This window comes from Quercus robur, chromosome 3, assembly GCF_932294415.1.
Source record: "Quercus robur chromosome 3, dhQueRobu3.1, whole genome shotgun sequence".
Lineage (NCBI taxonomy): Eukaryota > Viridiplantae > Streptophyta > Magnoliopsida > Fagales > Fagaceae > Quercus > Quercus robur.
Genome location: NC_065536.1, coordinates 54,666,693 through 54,691,063, shown reverse-complemented (window position 1 = coordinate 54,691,063; position 24,371 = coordinate 54,666,693). Strand labels below are relative to the sequence as shown.

At 32.9% G+C, this 24,371-nt stretch overlaps 2 protein-coding genes across 2 annotated transcripts; one reads left to right on the top strand and one right to left on the bottom strand.

The window, feature by feature from the left end:
- Nucleotides 1-2,938: 2,938 nt before the first annotated feature.
- Nucleotides 2,939-4,278, bottom strand: LOC126716423 (uncharacterized). Its single transcript, XM_050417263.1, has 3 exons — nucleotides 4,053-4,278; nucleotides 3,891-3,959; nucleotides 2,939-3,677 (listed from the first exon to the last, which is right to left on the bottom strand). Exons 1-3 carry the CDS (start codon nucleotides 4,120-4,122, stop codon nucleotides 3,382-3,384), a joined length of 435 nt encoding a protein of 144 aa, XP_050273220.1. The 5' UTR covers nucleotides 4,123-4,278; the 3' UTR covers nucleotides 2,939-3,381.
- A 15,468-nt stretch (nucleotides 4,279-19,746) lies between these two features.
- Nucleotides 19,747-22,806, top strand: LOC126718406 (pectinesterase inhibitor 10). Its single transcript, XM_050420570.1, has 3 exons — nucleotides 19,747-20,046; nucleotides 20,144-21,522; nucleotides 22,278-22,806. Exons 1-2 carry the CDS (start codon nucleotides 19,890-19,892, stop codon nucleotides 20,629-20,631), a joined length of 645 nt encoding a protein of 214 aa, XP_050276527.1. The 5' UTR covers nucleotides 19,747-19,889; the 3' UTR covers nucleotides 20,632-21,522; nucleotides 22,278-22,806.
- The last annotated feature ends 1,565 nt before the right edge of the window (nucleotides 22,807-24,371 follow it).

Here is a 24,371-nt window from a genome sequence, read left to right as displayed (position 1 = left end):
TTCTATCCTAATTTTTAAAATAGAGGAAGGGCTAATTACTCCATTCTCCCTTACTAATTTTAAAAACATCCAAACAAGATAGAAGATAACCATTCTCCTCTACTCTTTTCTCCACTACTTTCCTCCCATCTACTCCCCTCTACTCTCCTCCCTCTCTAAACTTCCAAACAGGCCATTAAAGTTGCACTAGGGGTAACTTGAACTTAATCTTCTATCAAAAAAAAAAAAAAAAAAAAAAAACTCATAGGAACCTTTAAAGTTTTTGAAAGACTCGTTGGGCTTTTAAGTTGTTTTCAAGGGAAGTTGGCCCTTTAGTGGGTTTCCAAAATCCTTTCAAGGCTCAATTGAAAATTGTTTCCATGAGATTGAACTTTTTTCCATAAGATTGGAAGACTGGTTTTTCCAAAGAAGACTTTTCAAAAAAAGCCTTCAAACTAGGTACATCAGGTAAATGCCCTGCTTGTTTCACTATAAAATATTTTACAGAAAATATTTTTAGCTTTTTATCGTGTTTGTTTTATTGTAAAATTTGATCAAATTTAAAAACGTTTTTAGTTGATTGTAAAATCCTTTGTAAAATATTTTACAAAAACACATTGTGGCTCTCCCCACTCATTCGGGGTTCATCGGTTTGATGGGTTGTGTTTGAAAAATTACATATCACACAAAACATCTGAAAATATTTTAATGAAAATGTTTTACAACAAATCAAATGGAGTGTTAGATAGTGTATGGAAGTGAGGATGCTTCTTGATATCAGCTGTAAGAAAATAATGCCAAATTCATAGACATCCATAAGTACAAAAAATAATACCTTCCTCCTCAAATTCTAGAGCAAGATATGTAAATGAAACCAAACCAAAAGGCTCCTTATGATTTTTTATTTAATAAACCTAAGATAATAATTTCATAATGTTTAATATATAGTGGGAAGCTTAGAAACTCCTCACCCTAATGTGACAAGTATCTGTGTATGCATAGAATCAGTGGTTGTAACTTGTACTGCACTTGGTAAGGCAAAAGTAACCTACCTGTGTGTAAAAGAAATAATTTCATTAACTCTGCATAATTACCTCTAATGCTGTAAGTCTGCAGACGTGACCAAAGGCTTTAGTGCCCAAGACAATCTGCAATGAGCAATATTCAAATAAAGACAATAATAGAGGCCGGTTTGCTAAATATGTTTTGAGATTTTTTTTTTTTTTTTTTCTGGGGAAAATGTTTTGAGAAAGCTAAATTGCTAATATAAGGAATAATTTCAACAATCCATAACTGAATCACCTTTCAAAACCCAATTATATGGCGTGCATTTGGGTTACTTGCATAACTTCCTTTAGGAACCTAAAACCCAGTTAAGAAAACACAATGTACAGAAACCTGTAATGTCATCCAATTTCGCCTCAGGAGTGCGCCACATATTATTCCCATCATTATAACAAACAATTATTGCACAGTATGGTTTCAAAGAAATTTGTGTGAATGCAATGTGACTTGTCCCATTCCCTCTTTCTAACGCATAGCTGAACTTTCAGAACCACCTGCAATGCTGATTTCAGGGGGGGTTGTAGCTGAAGGAGCTTTTTCATGCATTGATTTCCAATCCCCTCCACATCAATATTTGTTCATTGTCAGAAGATAATAACACACAAGGAACCAATTCCAATTTCCTGTCTCAAATGCAGATGAGAAAGATTAGAAATCAGAACAGAATGGCATACAGAATGATTGAGGCAAGCCTGTCACGAAGTTCTGCTTATACGTAGCTTGGCTGGCCAGGCTTTATTTGTGTACCAATTAATCACAGGTTCAAGTGAATGCAAAAAACCCCCTTTGTCCAGAAATGATTGTACAAACTAAAAAATTTTCATTGAAGTAGCATCTTGTACTTTGTAGTTCAAAACTAGGACACAAGCTTCATAGAATACTTTTACAATTGACAGCAGTTACAATTTCGGTTAACATAACAACAGCCAACCCCAAATTTTGGGACTAAGGTGTTGTTATTGCTATTGTTGTAGAATAACCAAATTTTAGAAGGCATGGATAGGTTTTTAATCCTTTTTTTTTTTTCTTACAAGAAGAAGGCTAGAAGAGATATATTAAGATCAAGTCTACTTTCTAGTATTTCTGTTTTGAATGTTGTACTAGGATTTGGGCTTACCTTAAAATTCTTTAGGAGGCTCTACCATTTCAGCTCTCCTTGTCTTCAATATATATAATTTTATTACTTTTCAGGGAAAAGAAAAATAGAAGAAGACAACTATCAAAGCAATTTAGAAAAGAGAAAACTTAATCTACCACAATCAATTTAAAAAATGTAATGAAGAGAGGCAAATACACAGACTTCCTTTGCCAGCAATCATATCAACTTCAAACCCCATCTGAACTATTTGGGGAACTGAGACTCAGGCCTTCATAGAATAATCTGAAGTTCATGTTTCATATAGCCCATTAGATACCTACATTTTATTACACAAATTCCTGTTTAATATGTAGTGCCAGAGCATTCCTTATTTTAACCTTGTATATATCTTCTTTCCAATTTGTGAACAAATTCTGCTCTTAAATTTAATTCCTATTAATGTGCCACATTCTTATCTAAGATTGAGCGACATTATTAACACCTGAGAGTTAAGAGGAACATAAATGTTACAGACCTTAAGCTTAGAACCTAGCTTCTTGCAATCACTTGCGTGCATCCCTTTCAATCAGTTTTCACTAGTGGACTTCCTTCACTAAGGTTATGTATACTCCATTTTATGCAGCAATGTGAAATAAGGAAATAAATAGTTCGAATTGACCAGAAATAAAAACATAACCTATTTCTTCAAGATGCTTATAGACTTTTTTTTTTCCCCATAAATAGTGCAACTGGTATAATCTCTGACATGAAAGCAAACCTATAATACAAATAGTGCAATTGGTATAATCTCTGACATGAAAGCAAACCTATAATACAGGAACAACTTGCAGCATACACATAAATCCAAAAAGAAATTCAGGAGATGTTGTAGAATATACATAGTATGTATAAGTGTGACATGTCATAATTAAATTGAGGAATTCAGAGCTCATATATTGAAAACTGAGCTTGGCTATGATTTATGCTCCCACAATAGGCAACATAAAATGCAATTAAAGTGAAATCTTAAAAACGAAAACCAAAGACAGCTTCTGTATCCTGCACCCATCATGCCATTCCATCTCATGACAGAGGATGTTGCAAAAGGGAACCTAAATCCAAAAATGTTAAACACCCAAATCCCAAAAGGCAGTGAAAGAACAAGATAGTTATGGTATTTATTAAAGTAGGTTCCAACTTCCAAACCCACTGGTGGAGAACAAGTGGAAGCATCCCATCACAAGTGAATGGTCAGAGACTCAGAAGACCTTATAATCACAAAAACCAGTGAGCACCAATACGATGCTCTCGTCATGTGTAAGGTAATAATGCAACATGGTGGCCCAATTCACAAATTCTGAGATGGAGGCTACAAATGCATTAAGAGCGCGAGAATGCCTGATCTGATATTGCCGTAGCACCCTCCGTGTAAGATTGTTCCAGCGCCTAATCCTCATCAAATACCTCAAACAAAACAATGTTTGAAAATTGGACCTGATATTCAGCAACATCGCTCTCCCAGGGGTAAAACGTTTATCGGCCCAATCATCTCTCTCTGATTGGCATATTCATAAATAAATCACATTATTATGAATATGTCTATATATAAGGAAACAATTCTCAACATAGACATATTAAAAGAAAATTGAATATACAAACCAAAATTCTGTATGGATTATAGCACATACTCACAAACAAACCCTAGATAACATACAATTGTGAATTGACAATTAAAGAGAACATGGAAACAAAAAAGGAAAAGATATACCAAACATGTGTGCTCTGCTTTGGCAATATGCTAACAAATCTTCAGGTGAAGTTCCATTTGGAACTTGAACTGGAAAAGCAGCAACAGCAACAGGTATCTTAGAACAAAGGAAAAAGAAAAAGAAAAAGAAGAAGAAATTGAAAAGTTTCCTCAGAAACTCACCGCCGTTCATCCTCGACATTGCAAGAGTCCAGTGCAGGTTTTCTTGAATCACAACGGTGATACTCGGCATATTGTGAGGTTATCGGAGAGAGGTTTGGGTGTTTTTTTTTTTATTTGAAGGATGGAAAAATGGGTGTGATGTTCAATTTAAGCTTGGTGCTTGGCGGGAATGGAATATAACCGTCTCGCACGTGGGCGAGATCTTGCTTCTCAAGCAAGCTGGAGACTGAATGTGTGTGAGAGACTGAGAGAGTCTGTGACTTTGAGAATCCCATCTATTTACTATTTGTTAATATTTTAATAATATTGTTACAACAAATAATAAGTAGTTGGTTGTTATTAGTTGAACCTAATATTAAGATTATTTTTTTATTCCAACAAGAACAACTAGTAACAACCTGCTACTTAAATTTTGTTGTGAAAATATTGTGAATGCATCATTTCTTTTGTTGAAAAGACACCATATTTTTGGGTTTCTTTTTTCTTTTTCTTTTTGGAAACAAAAGTACATTACAATCTTCACTAAAAAAACTATAATAACTTTTAAGGATGGATTTGATAAGTTATACAACAAAAACATGCACAATCTGAACGCTAAATAACATGGAATATGAAGGAATTCAAATTTCAATAAGATCCTAATTATCCTAACCTGACCCAACCTGAGCCTGATTTTTTTTTTTAGATCAATTCAAACCGACTTGGGTAACTCGTGAGTTGTGACCCAACCCCTTTTTTTAAAAAATTTATATATACTCAATTTAAATTTAGTTATTATTGGTTTAATTGTTAGTTGTGGGCTTTACCGTGCACAACTCAAACTCAATTGACAAAAATAATGCATGTTGTTATTATTATTATTACTATTATTATTTTTTTGGATAAGTCATATATATAATGTCATTTAAATACAATGATTTTAAGAAAACTAAATGCAAACAGAATGAAAGATGAATGGTTGAGACAATTTCTTGCTTGAATAATGCGATAAGTAAAAATTTGAAGATATCAAATGACAAAGTATATGCCAAAATAATCCGGCTGCAATAGAGTTAAAAACATATATTTTAAATTATAAACATTTAATAGAAGCATTCATAAGTGTGAAAAAAGTGAATTCAAAATATAAATGAAATTAACATAAATTATGGATGCTTAGGCCTAAATTTATATGAATGTTCTAAAGCTTTTGCATGTTTGTCAAGAAAGAAAAAAAGATAGTAACACGCAGGTCTAGTCACTTTGGGTGTAAATGGCTAGGTAGGACTCAGTCATGCAGTGTTCTTGTTCTAGACGAATGGGAGTAGCAAGGAGGAGCGAGTTGATATGGGTAATGTTTTTGTTAAATCTGTTATGTCCCTCCTGTTTTAGGAGCGTTGCTCTTGGGCACTTCTCGATTTTATGGCATAAATGACAATGCATACATGTTTTCATAATGTGTGCATTTCACATTTTGCTATGAGCTTGCATAGTGCCTAAATGTCTTGCAAGAGATTTGTAGCTGTTTGCTGGTAATTTGATTAGGATGGTATTAGTTGGAAGAGAAATTGGCCTAAGGTTATGTAATCAATAAAATAAGAGGAGAGTAGAGTTGAATTCTTAAGAGTTTTGGGATTAGAAATTTAGCATGACGAATCATGTAATGTTGGGGTTGGGGATCAAGTTTTGCTCATGATAATTTCAAAAATAAATGAGCGAAAAAATATTAGTCTTTTTAGTTCACCTAGGGGGGACGATTGAAAGGGGGTCAATATGAAATCCTATTTAAAAATTCAACAAATAAAATTTTTAACATACTCCTTACTTTATTTAAAAATTCAATACCCTTATTTCACTTAAGATGTTGTTTGGTTGGGAAAATGAAAAAGTAGTGATAAGCCCGACCAAAATGGTAATCGTCCATACAATGCAAGATAAGGACGATCTTACTAAAATCGTCCTTAGAGGTAAGGTCGTTGCTCAAAGATCCGAACACTCGTTCCCACTCTCCACGGAACGGTTACAAAACAGTAATCAAACCTTCAGACCGTTGGGAATGGCAGCTCATCATTAACACCCAGCAAAGACGTTACCAGGCTAGATTAAAGCCTCCATCAAGGCTCCACCAACGGCTAAAAGAGAAAACCTGCAAACACACATATATAAAGTCGGAACCCCGAAAGGGGGAGGGTAAGAAAACACTCTAGCAAATTACTCCCATTGTTCTCCTTTGTCAATCTTTCTAACTTTGGCATCGGAGACCTTTTTGCAGGCACAACGCCGGCAAACTACTTCCTTTCGTTCGTCCACGGGTTGCAGAAGATTGGTCTGGCGAGGAACAGCTTCATCTGGACGATCATAAATCAACTGACGATCAGATCATCATCAAGTAGAATGATAGAAAATGATGAGAGGATAGATAAGATTTAATTTTTCCTCCTGTGTGTTAAGTTGGAGAAATGGAAAAAAATTTTGTTCGGTTGGGGAGAAAAGTGGAAAGATAAAAAAAAAGTAGTTTATATAAATCTACACTTATATCTTTATTTCATTTCATATAAGAAGTAATTTATTTGTAATAAAATATTATTTATTTATTATTTAAAATTAATAAAATAACATTTTATAAAAATTAAATCATTATACATATTACTTTTTTTTTTTTCTCTTTTTTATTATATTTATTAAATTTTTTATGAGAAAAATAGAAAAAAAAAATAGAGTCAAGAGATTGATTGATATTGAACAAGTAGAAAAAGAAAGAAAAAAAAAGGGAAAATAAGTAAATGACATCAACAAAAACTAAACAGAGAGAGAGAGAGAGAGAGAGAGAGAGAGAGAGAGAGAGAGAGAGAGAGAGAGAGAGAGAGAGAGAGAGAGAGAGAGAGAGAGAGTAGAAGGGGAAAAAACAATTAAAAAAAAAATCAAAGAGAGTGAGAGAGATGTCTAATTAACCTTAACTAAGGGGTAGAAAAGTCGTTGGAATGGCTGCAGCAAAATCAATTGAGTTTTCTCTTCGGATTGGAGAAAAAAAATATTTTGGTAAGTTTGGGGAGAAAATACCTAGGTGCCACCAAAATTCCTCTAATTTTCCACCAAACCAAACAACCCCAAAAACTCTTTTCTCTCCTATTTTTCTTCCCCTTTTTGCTATCCTCCCTATTTTCACCCTAACTAAATGGACCTTAAAGTTTAAATTAATGAGGGTAGTTTTGAAAGGGTCTGGTTTACCTCTAGTACTTTTTTAACTGAAATCTCTTTTTGTTTTAATGAGAAATTGTCACATCACTCACTAACTAAATAAAATGTGGAGATTGAAACTTACTACCACTTGCTATTGTATATTTAAAACAAAATGACACCTCCATTTAAAAAAAGTACTAGAAGTAAGCCAAACCCGTTTTGAAAACTTGCATATTTTTATATAAAAGACAATGCATTAAATGATGTTCCTTTATATGCAAGCCAAACAAAATGGGATGAAGAGAGTATGTAATATACATAGACTTGGCAAATGGGTTGGTTTCTAGTCAGGTTAAAAAGGGGTTTAGGTAAAAAATGGATCAATTTATTCAGGTAAAAAAAAAAAAAAAAGTTCGAGTCAATCGAGTTATGGGTGAATTGTATTTTTTCACATGAATTTTTAAATATTTTGTTTAAAAATATCATTTAGGGAAATTCATCCTCTTTCATTTATTTGACATTGTTGATGCCCACTTTGGCGAGAAGACCCAATAACAAGAAGCCCAACAATATAGAAGGGAGTAAGAAAGAAGAGTTAGTAAAGTGAGAAGAAAACCATTAAGCCCGAATGGCAGGAATAATAGTCCATGGGCTTGTAAAATAGTAAAAAGGCCCAAAGGAAGCAAATGAGCCCAAGGAAGCTCAAAGAAGGAAGTAGTAAGCCCATGGGGATTATAAGAAGTGGAAAGCAAGGAAAAATGGGCCGGAGGAGTCCAAAGAAAGGAATTAGTAAATGTGGTTAGTACAAAGGCCAATAAGTCTCAAAAGTAAAGAATATGGTAATTGGGCCGGGGAAGCCCAAAAGATGTAGTAGAAACACATGGGAATGTAAGAATAGAATGAGTTAAGGATGCCCAAAGGAATAAAATGGACCAAGAAAGCCTAAGATGGTATAAGAATTAACCCAGCAGAAAACACTGGGCAACGTGAATTGAATAAAAGAAAAGTGCATGGCATGCCCAAAAGAGGCCCAGCAAGCACAAGCTGAGTAGTAACATATATTTTTATGATATTTTAATTCCTCCGTCAAACACGTCATATATTTTCATCGGTTGATTGATGGAAAGAACGAAAATAACATGCGTTAATTGGTTTAGGGACTAAAAGTGGTAAAATTAAAATGTAGGGACCAAAATGGAAAAAAAGCCAAAATGTAGGGGACTAAAAGTGCATTTAAGCCCCCCCCCCCCCCCCAAAAAAAAAAAAAAAAAAAAAAAAAAACACAACCACAATCATAAACCCCATCACCACCAGCCACCACAACCACCAGCCATGACAACCAACCATCACAACCACAACCACAAAAACCCATAGCCAAAATCCACAAAACCCACTACCAAAGCCAAAATCATCCACCACCACTACCATAGCCAAAATCAACTACCACCACCACCACAGTCACCAAACCCATATGAAAACACACAAAAACTCAATCACAGCAAAGAGAGAAGAGAGATGGGCAATAGCGACAATTTAGGGCTTGGGTCAGCGAAACTTGGGGCTTGGGTTGGCGTAGCTGGGCAGAGAGGGATGAGAGACAAAGGAGATCTGATATGGTTTGTGATGAGAGAGAGAGAGAGAGAGAGAGAGAGAGAGAGAGAGAGAGAGAGAGGAAAAGAAAAGAAAAAGTGGAGAAAAGAATAAAAAAATATTAAAGGCATTTGGCTTCTTACTACAGCAAATAGGTACTAGTACTTGTTTACTATAGCATGTAGCCAATTTTTTTTTTGGCTATGGCACTACCAATGTGCACAATATTTTGTAGTTTGAGGAGGCAAAAATAGCATTATAGCTATATGCCTCCACCAATAATGATGCTCTTATAGGGGCATTCCAAGTAACAGTCTTCACCCAAGCATCCTCCTAGAGTCTTTATCGTTTTTTTAAAGAAATTTTTTATACTACTTTTTTGGGAAATTGAAAAAGTTATAATTACCACTGCGTACCTTTGACATGATAGTCACTTTACAAGTATAAGTACTTATGGGGTGGGGGGTGTAAGGGTCTGGTTTCAAGTCTATAGGAAGGAGCTTCACATACATATATACTTAAATTAGATTAGAGTGAAATTTATATATTGTATAAAAAATAATAATAAGAAGAAGCTATAATTAAAAATAAATAAATAAATAAATAAGTGAGGTTCATGAGTTTAAGCGGATATTGCTAGCTCAAGTCCAATGAGTCTGTTTCTGAATTCAGCCACAGAGACTGTGTGTTAGGCCTTGTATCAGTATAGAGTATGGACTTGAAATTTAGCCCATATTTTTACTTAGTGGGCCCAGAAACTGAATTGGATTTGGACCAAATAGACGTTTGTCCACCTTCAGATTTGCTTCACGTAGCCACCGGTGCAAATGTAATTCACGATAAAATTTTTAAAATCAAGTCATACTCATAGAATTTGATTTTCTTGACTTTAGTATCTAAGTAATTTTACTAAAAGTTATGAATTTTTCTTTTACAGAAAATAACAATGAATATTTACTAATAAATATGAATGTTGATTGAATTCTTCGCTTAATAATTAACAAGGATATTTAGTAATTAATTTTTTTAATTATATCCAATCCATCTTAGAAGGTTGTTCTGTTTAATATCTTAATTCAAATTCTTGTTAAGATATATATATATATATATCCATTTAAATATTATATGCAATGGCTCCATGAATATTCTTAGAAGGATCAAAGTATGAATAACCCTGAAAAGTCCCACCCAAAATATATATATATATGATTTTTTTTTTTATAAAAAAAATGAGGCTGTATACCTAAAAACAAATATATAAAATTCCACCCCATCCCACAAAAAAAAAAAAAAAAAAAAAAAAAAAGCCCCGCCAATGAAGCCATGGTTCAGTTTTACAAAAATATTAATATTCTTAGAATAAAATTCCTCCTATTTGGAAGCCACTAACAATTCAGTTGTCTCTCTTAGATTGGATGAAGGTATTTTTTTATGTGGGTTTGGAAGTTGGAAAACACAATTAACTCGTGGGATTCTGGGATTCTCACTATGAAGGTGTTTTTAATATGGCCATGGAACATGGGATTCTTTAAGGCTGTAGCATCATTTTTTTTTTTTTTTTTTAACATAAAACACTGGAAAGAATGCTTGTTCAGACACATCAATCCAATAAATTGTGCAAAAAGAAAATTCAGAATAAACCCAGGTTTGATGGTTTTATACTTTTATTCTATCCATTTCTTAAATCCAAAGAGTTCTTAATCAACACTCTAGAAAGAAGTGTGGAAACTAAAACGTTTCAAAGTTTCACAAAATGTCTTCTTGACTTTATTGGTTTCCTATTATTTTAATTCAAAACTTTGAAGTTTGAACCTTAAAAGCGCAAATATTGACGAGTCCATTTGTAGCCAAATGGGAATGAAAATAGTAAAAACCCACAAATTTTTTTAATCTTTTGGATAAACAATTCAACGTTAACTAGACCTGGTCTTCAAGGAAGAGAGGTTTGGTCTACTAATATTTTTCTATGGAAAAAAAAGGGTAAAAATGATGACAGCGTATTTCACTTAGTGACAATAATAAGGCTCTACTCGCTGAAGTTTGGTCGACTAAATCCTAGACCAAATTCTTCAATTCCCATACCAATTTCACATCAAAGAGAGCGTGCCAATCCCGCTTACAAACTGTAGCCAATGAAGATGAGCCACATTTGGGAATTTGACCCCAAAAATAAAAAATCTAGGTCTTGCCTACCCTCCATCAATTCTAACTCCTTAGGATTCATTATCAAAATAATGGTCCATGTATGTTAATAAGCTTCATTATCAACATGTGGCATGCAGTCAATCCATGCAAAAAGAATCAATCTCAATGTTCCCATTGATTCCTCCTACCTCCTTGGCATTGTGCGGAACATAGTTTTTCTAGGACCCATGCACATTGGCCCACTTTTTAGTAAACAAAATACAGGAAAATGGGAACAAGTCATGAGGTCAGAAAATTAGGCAGCACCAGAAACATTTCCCTTGATCTGTGGGTCCCTTGTACCCTGATTCTAATCAAGCGGTCATGGAACCTCAACCAGTGGCAGCCTGAGGAATTCCTTTTTTTTTTAAGGGATTATTAAAAAATTTAAATTTAATAAAATTTAATAAAGATAAAACTTGAATATATCGAGTTATCTAAAAAAAAATTCATGCAAATACATTACATTTTATTATTTTCTTTTACAAGTTTTCATATTCTGACCATTATGAATTTTCATTATTTTTTGTCAATATGGTAGGTAAGTGTAACCATTTTATTTTGTAAAATTTGTATAACATTTTTTATTTTTATCAATTTTCATTATCTATTTGACATTGTTTTTATAAAAATATTTTAAATTGAATGACAAAACTCAACCCACATGCATTGTATTAATTATTGACCAAAAAACACACTCATCTTTACATATATAATAATCTCAAAAAAATCCATACATATATAAATAATACATTATGTATTTACTTAACCAATCAAATGGTTGAAGAATCACTAACTTTACTATTTTTTTTAATCACTAACTTTATAACAAAATATTATTATAACATGATACCTATACACACACATATAACAAATCATCTATATTTCATAATTATTAAATTATATAAAGTTATATTATATTTATTAAATTAACTTTATTAAATTATTAAAAAGTTATATTACATTCACAAAAATAAAGTACACAAGCAATATCAGACAAACACTCACATAAATAATATATAAATTTATAACAAAAAGAGATACACTTGCAACTCTCAAAAACTCACTCTTTACTCTTAAAGTTAGAAATATCAGTGGTCTAGATAGCGTGTATGCAAGCATGTCATAGCCTTGGCTGCGTGTCCAAGCTGGGTTGCCGTGGCCTAAGCAGTGTGCATACAAACGTGCCATGACCTTAGTTGTGTGCCCACACGGAATTGCCATGGGCATAGAAAAAAGAGATTCATGAGAGAGAGATCTGTGATTTATGTTGTTGGTTAGTTTTGGGATGGACTTGTTGTTTAGTTTTGGGCTAAATTAATCTATGTTAATGTGTGCAAGATCTAAGTCATAGTGTGCAAAAAATATTTTTAAAGGTAAATTAAACAAACAAAATACTATTTTATGCATATAATATTTTTTTTATCAAGTCGGAGGTTCATTTGAACTCCCTTAAACATAAGCAATTCATAGGTGTGGACTGAGTGGTCACTGCTCGACCTATCTAAACTTGATCTTTAACATCGTATGAAATCAGCCGAGTAATAGTGGCACTTATCACTACTCAAACTCACAAAAACAGTGACTTTTTACAATTGACCCACCTCCTTGAGTGGTGCATAACTGTGGCCTATCAAATATTTTGGTACAAGTGGTGCACACATGATATTTCCACCACAAGTTGGTGTTCGACATCCCATAATCACAAAAGTCAAATTTGAAGATAGCTTGGCCTTGGTGCTGACACGTGTGAGAGTGACCTCCTTACACGCATTTGAAAAACCCCACTAAATGACAACCGACTCTCTCTCTTAACTGGGTAAGGGTTACCACCACCTCCAACTTGGATAGTTGCTTGCTTCCTTGACGAGCAAACACAAATCAGCATCTCATTCACAAGTGTCCCCAGTGGGCCCATGCCACGTTGTAGAAGAGATTGTAAGGTCAGGATTTTAAAACCGCATATCCAATCCCAAAATATACTAAAGCTTAGTGTATATTATTAACAGAATAAACAGATACAAAGATCAAATTGAGCATCACGAATCTTTAAGAAGGGACAAAGTTATTCTCTAATAAATCCACTAGAAACCTCCTTTTTTTTTTTTTTTTTTTTTTTGCTGATTTGATGGAATAATTCTTAGATATTCTCAGAGTACACCGAATGATGCGCATTTCTTTTACATCACATTCACGATAGATCCATTTATTAAATTTATGGTGTGATTTACAGTGAATGTGAGAAAAATGAATATCATTTTACTATATTCCAAAAATACTTAAGAATTTTTCAATTTAATGTATGATGCAAGAACCTTCGAGCATGGAATAGTTATAATTGGAGGTAGCAAATTTTTTTTTTTCCACTTTTGTAGCTTATATTTGGGACCTACACAGTACAATAGTTTCAAGTGCTTCATCAACCAAAAAAAAAGGTACCCACATGTATCATGTATGTGAATGAACCTAGCAAAGTGCATGATTCTTTCTCCTAAAGGATAAGAAGATAAAGCTGGATATGCTCACTACCTTTTGAAAAATACGCTAATACAACAATACAAATTGATAGAGAGATATGTTGGTTAGGAAAATACAGGTCTCTAGCTGATGTAGGACCCTTGGCATGTTTGAAGGAGCTGCGATCTTGAATTATTGTATGACATAAACATAATCATGGCAAGTAGGCAAAGATTAGCAGAATATTAGTTTTTAAAAGCTTCAGAACTTATCCTTAAAAAGCAGCCGACCTCCTCATCAAAACAATGTGACGAAATGACATTATTGTTGACATTTTTGAGCACATAATTAAGGAAAATTAATGCTAACGAGTAAACCAGTTTGATTTCACTTTGGTCATTTATTATAAAATTTGAAATTTAATGTGATAGTGGTGATCTTGAAGAGTTAAACATGATGTTACACTTTCGGTGTTATACGAAACAATGATGCGTATAGAGGCAAACTTTGGACTTTTATAATAAATGCTACGTACAATAACATTTAGGATGGCCATGAACTAGATTTTTAGCAACACATATTTTGAATTGTTTCGAAATGATCAAGAATTGGACATTGCTATAATGGACATCTTCAGGCTGCTAATGACTGGAGGGGACCTTTGGCCACTCTCCACGTACACCATAATTAATCTCCAGCTAGTTTGTCGTTATGATAAAATCTTAAGGGGACCTTTGGCCACTCTCCACGTACACCATAATGTATCTCCATCTAGTTTGTCATTATGATAAAATCTTAAAGGTTTTTTTTTTTTTTTTTTTTTTTTTTTTTTTGAGAATGTTAAAATCTTAAAGTTGGAATGCAACGATTTAAAGACAACTTAATTGGGACTTGTTTTGTGCAGTGTACCTCTGCCTAATAATTTGTAGGACTATAAATGAAATAAGTTGTTTATGAACGTTCAAGCTTAGCTTCAAAAAAGAACTTGTTTAAGCTCAAGCCCAATTCTAGATTCGATTATTAAATAAGTCAAGCTCAAATATAATAATATGTTCGTAAACATAAGCTCTCGAATTAACTATATATAATACTATATATTGTCTAAAATTATATTTTTATAGATTTGAAATCAGGTGGTATAAGTTTGTAAATTGGTTCATATGATATAAAATTATTATTTGTAATTTATTCATAACATGAACAATCCATTTGTAATAAAAATTCATGATTGAAGTAACCTTTCATCACCTTACCAAACAAAAGAAGTCACTATCAAAGAGCTCATCCTAAATTTTTTAAGTGGTAAAATATTTTAGTCATGATTTTACTATACATAGGAAAATAATAAGTTAAACAAGTAGCTTGTGAACAAGCTTGAACTTGCTCAACGAGTAATAAATAACCAAGCTTGGACATATAATCTTGTTTAGTAATGAACTCAAGTTCTGCTTGTATTCAAAATAAAATTAAATAAACAAGTTTGAATTTTTAATACTCAACTTAGCTTGGCTCATTGACAACCCTAATAAATTGTACCAAAATTTAAATATATAAATTAAGGATTTTGATAAAAGATACCCTAAGGACATTCGTTTAGGAAATACTTACAGAAACATTTTATTTTATTTTTAAACAAAACATTTTTTTTTTTTTTGCATTGTTTTAATATTTTCCATAAAAATAATATCAAAAATTTTCAAAAATAATTTATTAAAAAATGTCTTAAAACATCCAGACCAGACCTATTAATTAATTAATAAAAGATATCAAGCAGCCTGCACAAGCGGTGAAGCATGTGGTTTAATTCGATGCATAGCGAAGAACCTTACCAAAGCTTGATAAAAACCTCCCTTAATTAAGCCTTGTTTTCATCCAGCTTTAGCGAGCCAAATATTTTAATTAACAGCTGTCACCAATCACAAGTAAGCCATGTGGATGTCTGCATGATTTCATATGAAATTATGATAATTTGTTTACAATGGACAAAAATTGTTATTCAATGGCTTATACTACTAAGCTAGCACAAGGTAGTTGGGTTGGAACATGGAAGTTTGAACACTAACATTTGACCAGTTTTGGTTGTTGAAAATAAATAAATAAAGATAGTTTGGGATAACGTTGGTTGGCAAAAACTGATTGCAGTTTCTCCCAAATTTTCATATTTTTGTTGTTATATGAGTATTTAGTATCTCAAGGAAACTGATATCTATATTGCACTTCTCCATAAAATGGGTAAACCGTGGCCATCACAGGACCACATGCTCAGTTTACCCAATGACAAGCAGCGAAAATTCACTCACACCAATAAGATGAAGTTTAATTTTGTTCGGGTTCGGGGTTCCCAGGCGAATCCAATTATGGAACAGAAGATTTAGACTTTTCGCAGGCTATCTAATTATGTTATGATATTTTATATGGATACAAGGTAGTCTCAGAAAGAGATACATCATGTTTCGAATGTATAAATCTTTTCTCTCACATGAAGATGGACTTTGAGATCCACTTTCATGTGAAGAGCAGAATTCAAATATTCAAAACAAGATGTATTTTTGGAATCTATCCTCTTGTGAAGAGGAAAACTCATATCTAAAACATGATATATTTTTTCTGGGAGCAGGGAGTTTCAATTTTTCTAATGGGTTTTATTGATGAGTAAAATTTATATATTTTTTTAACAAAAGGAACTACAAAGTACAAGAGTCCCATAGGACCCTCTTTGATTGTTTCACGTAGTATAACTCTCTTCATATTCTTTCACATTATTCCTCTATATTTTGAGCAATGCTACAAATATAAAAGAAATTCACAATAAATTTCTTTTTTAATCACAGTTTGGTTAACAAGTTTTTAATGGCTCTAGTTCCTATTAAAGCTGAGTTTAGATTGCACTGAAAACAACCCATATCTACTCTTGACATTTTTTTCTTGAGTTCTGTGTACTGTTTACGGGACCTACAAGTATAAAAAAACGTAAATTTTGTTTTAAAACTGGGTCTCACAGCATTATTTACATATTTAAAAATTATTTTGTAATAATATTTTCAGTAATAAATTTTCAATTTTTAACAATAAATAATATTCAAACGTACCCTAAATACTAACATTACTTTCTTTACTTTTTTTTTTTTTTTTTAATATCATATGTAAAACTAGTCATAGGGCCCATGCCCTGTAATACTGATCGGCACCAAAGTATGGATAAATCTGACGAGAGACTTGGGGTACTTTCTAGACCTATATAAAGCTTTGTGATGGGAAGAGACAAAAAGTTACAGTTGAGGGTCGTTTGAAGATAAATGTTATGTTTTTCTTTGCTTCTCGGAGTCTACATTTTTCATTTTTGTTTCCTTTGGGCCACGAGTGTAAATAGGCTCGAAAAATATATAAATGTTAAACATTATCGGTTTTTCCTCACAATATATGATTTTTACTTTGCTGCATAAAACTCATGTCATATAAGTCTATAAGAAATTATACAAGTGAAATTAATTATCATTTTATTAAATATTAACTCACCAAAAAAAAGAAAAAGATGGTTTGGAATTTAAGTTCTATTCAAAACCCGTGTGGCCCTATGAGGTACCCCTCATTTTTTTCTATTTTTAATTTTTAATTTTTTATGGTACCCCTCTAATTACTTGCCAGTCTTGCCGTGTGGTCGGGGTAGAAAATGTATGTGCTTGACTCCTTTTGATAGATTGACCCAAGGAAAATCCAAAAGATTGGAGACAACTTTCTTTTTTCTTTTCATTTAAGCTTTTAATTTTTTTTTTAAATGTTCAAAAAGATTTTAATTTTTAAATCATTAAATTATAGGAATTCAATGAATGAATTTGTCTATAATTCCATTATTATGAAAGAAGGAAGCATGATAATTGTGTTCTTATTATGAAATAACAGCTCAAAAGAAGAAAAAAAATCAGGTAATAAATTAAAGTTAGCCAACTATTTGTGAATGTACCAAGTGCAATGTATCATATGTTAAGATTCAGATTCCTTTTTGGAAGGCATGCGTTAGATTCCAATTGTGTTCAACGTATAGAATAAGTGAAAACTCTTAGATTGTATTTTATTTTATTTTCCTTTCTTTATTTCTTTCTCTTTGAGTAGTTTAAGAATTTTCGTTGAGCCTGGTAAGATAGGATTGTCATCAAAAGTGATGGGATCCATATCGAATTTCTCAAGGTAGGACTAGGATCTTTGGGATGTGGTTGGCCTGTGTTGGTATTGTTTAGAGTCGAAAACCCTGATCCATATGTTTAATAAGCCAACCCCATCCATCATTGGTGGGTATGACTAAAAAATAAAAATAACTTTTCAATTTTTAAAATTTTTTCAATATTTGGGTTTCAACTTTAAATTTTAAAAACTAATAGGTACAAGAAAAATAAGATCTTCCCGGTGAGTGGACAACTTTATTCAGCATTAAAAACCCACATTAATGGAAGAATAGTGGCCATAATAGACGACCATTGCCCAATGGCCGTCGACTAGTCATCAAGACACCAAATGTTACAAACAAAGCCATGATCACCCCATTAATGAAACCTTCAATGATCACCCCGAAAGGCCTGTATATAACACTCACCCACTAGTATGACCAAAGTACGCAACAAAACAACAAAAGATTACAATTCTCATCCTCTAATTGATCATTATTCTACAAAATATTGAATTAAGCATCAGAGATTCCTAGGTCGGTACTAGACTATATATACCACTCCGATCTAATCTCTCTTTCTTGCTAGTCAATCAGGAAATTCCTTAGATGAGTCTGGGTGGACAAGTAACCTATTGAAGATTTTTGTTTTAACGAATACTAAATTTATTTCTTTTTTTTTCCTAGTGGACAAGTAATTTTTTTTTTATATAATTTAAATTTAAATTTGAAGGATACTGTTAAAGTTATTTCTAATTTTATGACAAATTTTTTAAAATATTGATATGACAATGAATGTAATTGGTTTTATATTAACAAATGTGTTTAAAAAGTGACACATTAGTTTGTTTAATATATATAATAAAATTAATAATATTCCTACATTAGTTAAGATTTGTGTGCATTTGGCTAGCTTATTTGCAAATGTGAGATAAACCGTTAATTATAGTATGGTAAACTACGCATGGGCAAATCACATTTAAGTTTTACATCCTAAATTACTATGTTTAAAATATAAATTTACCAATATTCTTTTGAAATTTTGGCCACTTAAGAGTGTAAAAAAATCTATAAAAAAAAAAAGAAAAAAAAAGAAAAACTTAAAAGAATCTTTAGTAGCTCGATCTCAAATCAAAATACCACCCAAAAGAGGGACAAAAAGGGTAAGGAATTACATAAAATGGCCTCAAGATTATTCTATGTTTCAAATTAGGTCACATATTTTTTATTTTGTCAATTAAAAAGTTAAACTCATGAAACTATTTCAATTTGGTCCGTTTTAATTACTCATTTACGTTATTCTAACTTTCTAAGCAGTATTGGAGCATGGCAAAAGGAGAAATAGAAAGTTTCTACCTTGTTTCATATTATGTCATATGTTTTTAATTTTGTCATTTAAAGTGTTAAATTTATGAAATTATTTGAATTTGAAACCCTGTTCCATCTCCTTATTCACAATCTTATATATATATATATATATATAAAAGATATTCATTTACATCATTATAGAGCAATATGGAGTATAAAGGATAAAACTTAGAGTTTGTACCATGTTTTAAATAATATCACATGTTTATAATTTATCAATCAATGCCTCAAATTTATGAAACTATTTTGATTTCAATTTCAATCCTTCACCTTCTGGCAATCAGTTTATCACTCTAAGAGAAACTTTTGCTCTATAGCCTCTTTGTTTAGTAGCTAACACATTAATTTATAAACAAGTTCAAGGTGAAAGCATAATTTTGTAATAATTTCTAACTTTTATATGCTCAATAATTGCTTAGAATAACAAAAATAACCAACTAAAATAAAAAAAAAAAAAAATTCATAAATTTAAAACTTTAATTAACAAAATTAAAACTTGGGGTAAGAGTCTCATATCTCAAAATCCGCCAAAGTAACTATGGAATTATCAAAAAATTGGGGGTATTTTTATGTAAATTAAAGAAAAAATTGAGATGCAAACAAAAGCAACCGTTTGGGAGGATTATCATTGGACTGCAAAAGAATCTTAGTGACGTAAGCAGACTAAAACACTTAAAAAAAAAAAATAAAATAAAAACTTTTTCACCGGACCTTCTCCCAACTTTCCCACACTCTCCAGTAGAGTGAAAAAACCATCTATAAATAACGGGCCAAGGCTACAATACTTAGGCTTGAAGACGCCCCTCCACAAGCTTCTTCAAACTCCTCTCTTTTCTCTAGAAAGTAGAAACTCCTCTCTCTTTTTCCAAAAAAAAAAAAACCTGGACCCGACTTCCTATTTACCCAAACCCGAAAAAAGCATGGTACTCAACACCACCATCAAACCCAGCGCCACCACCATCAAATTCCTCTGTAGCTACGGCGGAAAAATCCTCCCCCGTTATCCCGACGGTAAACTCCGTTACCTCGGCGGCGAAACCCGTGTCCTCGCCGTTGACCGCTCCATTTCCTTTTCCGGTTAGTCCGACTCCGTTTTAATTTGAATTTTTTTTTAAAAAAAATTCTTAAAATTTTTAAATTTTTAGCTAGAAATTGAATTCGATTTATGGTACAGAGCTATTGTTGAAGCTCGGAGAGTTGTGTGGTACACCTGTGAGCCTTCGTTGCCAGTTGCCGTCGGAGGATCTAGACGCTCTAGTATCGATCACCTCCGATGAGGACCTCGCGAATCTCATCGAGGAGTACGACAAGGCCGCGTCGCCGCCTTCGTCTCTGAAGATCAGAGCGTTTCTCTCGCCGCCGAAACCTCCCAGAAAATCAATCTCTTCTCCTCCTCTTCCTCCTCCAATCCCTAACTCCTCGGCGTCTTCATCGAAATCGTCGTCGTCGTCGTCGTGTTCCACTTCGTCTCCGTCTCACAGTCCCACCGGCACCACCCCGAGGTTTTCGGCGCCGGTGGCCGACGTGTGCCTCCGCCAGATCTCGCCGCCGGTCGCTCCGTATCAGAGATCGGCGGCGAAGATCAAGCCTCACTGTGCTTACCGTGCTCATGGAAACCCTAGCAACATCTACCTCATCCACAACGGGAATCACTGGCAATAGCACCAAATCAGATGGACTAAAATCCAACAAATCCAAACAAAAAAAAACGTATGGGAAGCAAATCTCTAAAGCAAAATTACTATGGGAGTTTTTATTTTTATTAATATATATTTTTTTCATATTTTATATATGTGTGATGTAATCGGACTGTAAAATCGTTGAGATGGATTGCTTTTGATCCATCGCTATTAATGAATTTCAGTCCAATTTCGTTTTGGATCCAAAAAAAAAAAAATGGTGCTGAGTTGCGTCCTGTTTTGGATTTCCATAGTTAAGTCCATAAGCAGATAAGCCATTATTGTTGCAAAGCAGCTTTCTTCATTAACTTCCGTTAAGCGCCGTAGCCCACAAAATATAAGGTGCCGTTTTTTGCGTGTTTGTGCTACGTGCCACGTTGTCACCGTTGCTCTGAATGCACACGTATGTGTTGTTGTTCGTGCATGTGTGTGTGTTTTGTGTGGCACGTACAGAGGCTTTATCCTCATCCTGTCGTCTAGTCATCCGTGTTCATTACGTTTGTTCTGTTCTGTGTCGTCCTTGTCATTTCTCGGTTTTTTTTTTTTTGTTTTTTGTTTTTTTTTTCTTCTGATTTTTGATTTTGATTTTTGTATTTCTTTCATTTTCATCCTTATTCAATTATTATTATTTTTTTACAGGGTCTTAGGGGTTTTATTTATTTATTTATTTAAATTTTTGGATTTCTTTCATTTTTCTCCTTCAATTTCTTTAGGGTGCCCTAATTTTAATTTTAATTTCTAGGGTGCTTTAATTAATGGTTGACATTTGTGGCATTTTTGGCTTTGCAGGTTAACGAAGAGACTGGAATGAAACAAGTGGGAGGATGATTAAGATTTGGCAGTAAAATCACGTGATTTCAACTTCTAGATAATGGTATGCATTATACTTTATCTTTATTTATTTCTTCAATTACAGTAATCTTTTACTATACATTATACAGTATTAATTAGGAAAAAATAAACTATTGTTGCCCTTAACTGAAATAAAATTAAAAAAAGAAATATTTTTTTGAAAAACAACTGAAATAAAAATATGATTGCTGATAACATGACTAAATAAATATTTGAGAATCGTTATCTTATTTTCCTGAAAAATATGAAAATTTCACTATGAAATGGTGAGATTAAAAACAGTACAAAGATGAAAGATCATGTATGAATATTGTATTAATTAGCTTATTTGTCGTTCAATTTCTCTTTGACTTTTTTTTTTAAACTGAAAAAATAGCAAAATTTCAAGATGATTTGGTGAGGTTTGGTATTTAAATCCTTGCTTTGAAGATTTGATTCATTTCAAATGTCATTACAATTTTCATAATGAGCAACTTCTTAAGATTTTAAAAATTATCATATATTGTGGAGAAAATTTGAGCCATGTAAAATAATATGTCCAGACTTTACAGTATCACAAAAATTTCATTAATCTTCATAGAAATATTGACTTCAAAAAGTAAGAGGTTTATCATGGGGCCCTCAAAGAAATTAGGGCACCATTTTTCTCCCAAAAAAAAAGAAAAAAAAAAACGGTTAAGCGATATCTATAGATTTCTGAAAACTAAAAAATCATGATATTTATTTTCCACATTGTCTTTCCTGTTTCCAAAATTTAATGCTTATTATCCTTTTCAGGATGTGTGTGCTATATGGGCCATGACTAAACTGGTGACGATGTATGGTGTGTACATTTTGACCAGATTCCACCAACTGACGCTGCGAAGGCACTGGAGAAAAATAGTCCTTTTCACATTTAAAAAAAATATAATTCCAATAGCGATGGAGATAAAGATGGAAGTATTGGAGTTGGCCCGGTTGGGAGATGGGACCATTTGGGAATCATCTAGGCCCTCTATATCCCAATTTATTGAACAAAGTGATTGAGCCATAAAAATTAAAATAAATTGCTAAATAAAATTATAAAGTAAGAGCACTCTAAAAATAAATAAATAAATAAATAAATAGTCGGATCGGAAAGAGACCTATTTCGTTTTGAGAGAAGGGATTTTTTGGCGGAAAGAATCAAAGATAGGCTCTCCACTCATGTAGCCTTCAGAAGGTAGATTCCCATTGTTGTTTCAACTTTGGAGAGATTATATTTTATATGAGATCTTATTACCCCCAATTAATCAAAAGAGCCAAACAAGATTTAAAGTGAGTTTAATCATTGTTATCTTCTGAGACAAAGGAAAAAGTGGTTTAAGATTTATCCTGTCCCACCTTATGTAATTTCTATTAGTTCTTCGATAATATTAATTAATAATGCCACCAAAATCATGATCCTTTTTGATCCTTTTAAACAAAAAGAATTCATTTCTTTTCACAAAGGGTTAACCTGTGAGAGAGAGAGAGAGAGAGAGAGAGAGAGAGGCAGGCTGTAATGAAATCCTGTATGGAAAGGTTGGCAATGCCATGGATCCCACGATGACTACCAATGTCTAATCGGCGTTCAAGATTATATGTAATGTGAGGTCGCTGTTTTGTGAGCGGGCAAGAACTATATAGGCTAGTAATGGGTCACACAGCGTGTGAGTGCTGCTGAAAGCAACTAAAGGATGTTTAAGATAAGAGAGAGATTGGGACCCTTGGACTAGTAGTACACATGGTTGGAACGAACGAAATGTGTATTAAAAATATATATATATTGGGAATATTTGGTGCAAAAGCCACAGCCTTCATTGTTTTGGAAGGATGTGGTGTAACAGCATAGCATGGTGCCGTGGAGAATCTGCCAATTAGGAATGGAGTTCTGATAGGCATACAAAATCTACAGTACAGTTAGCCTAGTGTGCTTGTTATTCACTTGTTTTTCAGACTAATGTTCGAAATAGGGATATATTCATTAAAAAAAGAAAATACGGATTCTTCTTCCTCTTCTTTTTGAGGTAGTTAAGGAATACAAAGAAACTAGCAGACAGGAAGACAGACTAAGTCCTCTTCCCAGGGTAGGTTAGGCGTATGCACATTTATTTGCTTCCTTGAATACAAATTTAACTTCTAGAGGTTTGACATTTCATCCCGCGACAAAAACACCTGTAATCATCTACTAAAGGGACTCAAAAAAGGCTGAACTTGAATGCAAAATGTAGTGAAGGAAAGCAAGAAATAAAAGGAAAACCTTAGGTTTCACCACCAAGGTGAGAAAAATTCTATATAAAAACATAGTTATTCTAAATGCAATGATCAAACCATTTCTGAAAAGCCTCTTTTTACTAGGATTTAGGGATTACATTAATGGATCCTCAATCATAATAAAAGTCAATTTTAATAAATAAATAAATAAATTTAAAACCTAGTATCTCAAAAGAATTAAAGAGAAATGCTACATCCACAATATTTTCACAATAAATCATAAATGATTAGTTGTTATTAATTCAAATTTGAACCTACCATTGATATTATTTTTTTAACCCCAACAATAACAACTAGTAAGAACTTGCCATTAAAATGTTGTAGACATATCATTTCTCAATTTTAAATAATTTTGGTTTTGCTTCTTGCATCATACTCTCCCAATTGGAGAAAATTCAACCTGAGTCTTGAAGTGTTGATTGATAAGAATTCTTGCACTTGATAATTGTAGCAACTCTTGAGTCTTGAGTTGTGGATAAGAATTCTTGCGTTTGGAATGAAAAAATTACTTGGTGGAATAAATGATACAACCTTATCTTCTATTATAGGTAGTACCATCATATATCAAGCTGTTCCACTTCATCAAGCATGGAGGGT

Coding starts and splice junctions, on each gene's coding strand:
- LOC126718406 (XM_050420570.1), top strand. CDS start 19,890: ATGGTACTCAACACCACCATCAAACCCAGCGCCACCACCATCAAATTC. Junction 20,047..20,143: donor CCGCTCCATTTCCTTTTCCG/GTTAGTCCGACT, acceptor TTTATGGTACAG/AGCTATTGTTGAAGCTCGGA.
- LOC126716423 (XM_050417263.1), bottom strand. CDS start 4,122: ATGCCGAGTATCACCGTTGTGATTCAAGAAAACCTGCACTGGACTCTT. Junction 3,960..4,052: donor AATGTCGAGGATGAACGGCG/GTGAGTTTCTGA, acceptor CTGCTTTTCCAG/TTCAAGTTCCAAATGGAACT. Junction 3,678..3,890: donor AAGCAGAGCACACATGTTTG/GTATATCTTTTC, acceptor TATGCCAATCAG/AGAGAGATGATTGGGCCGAT.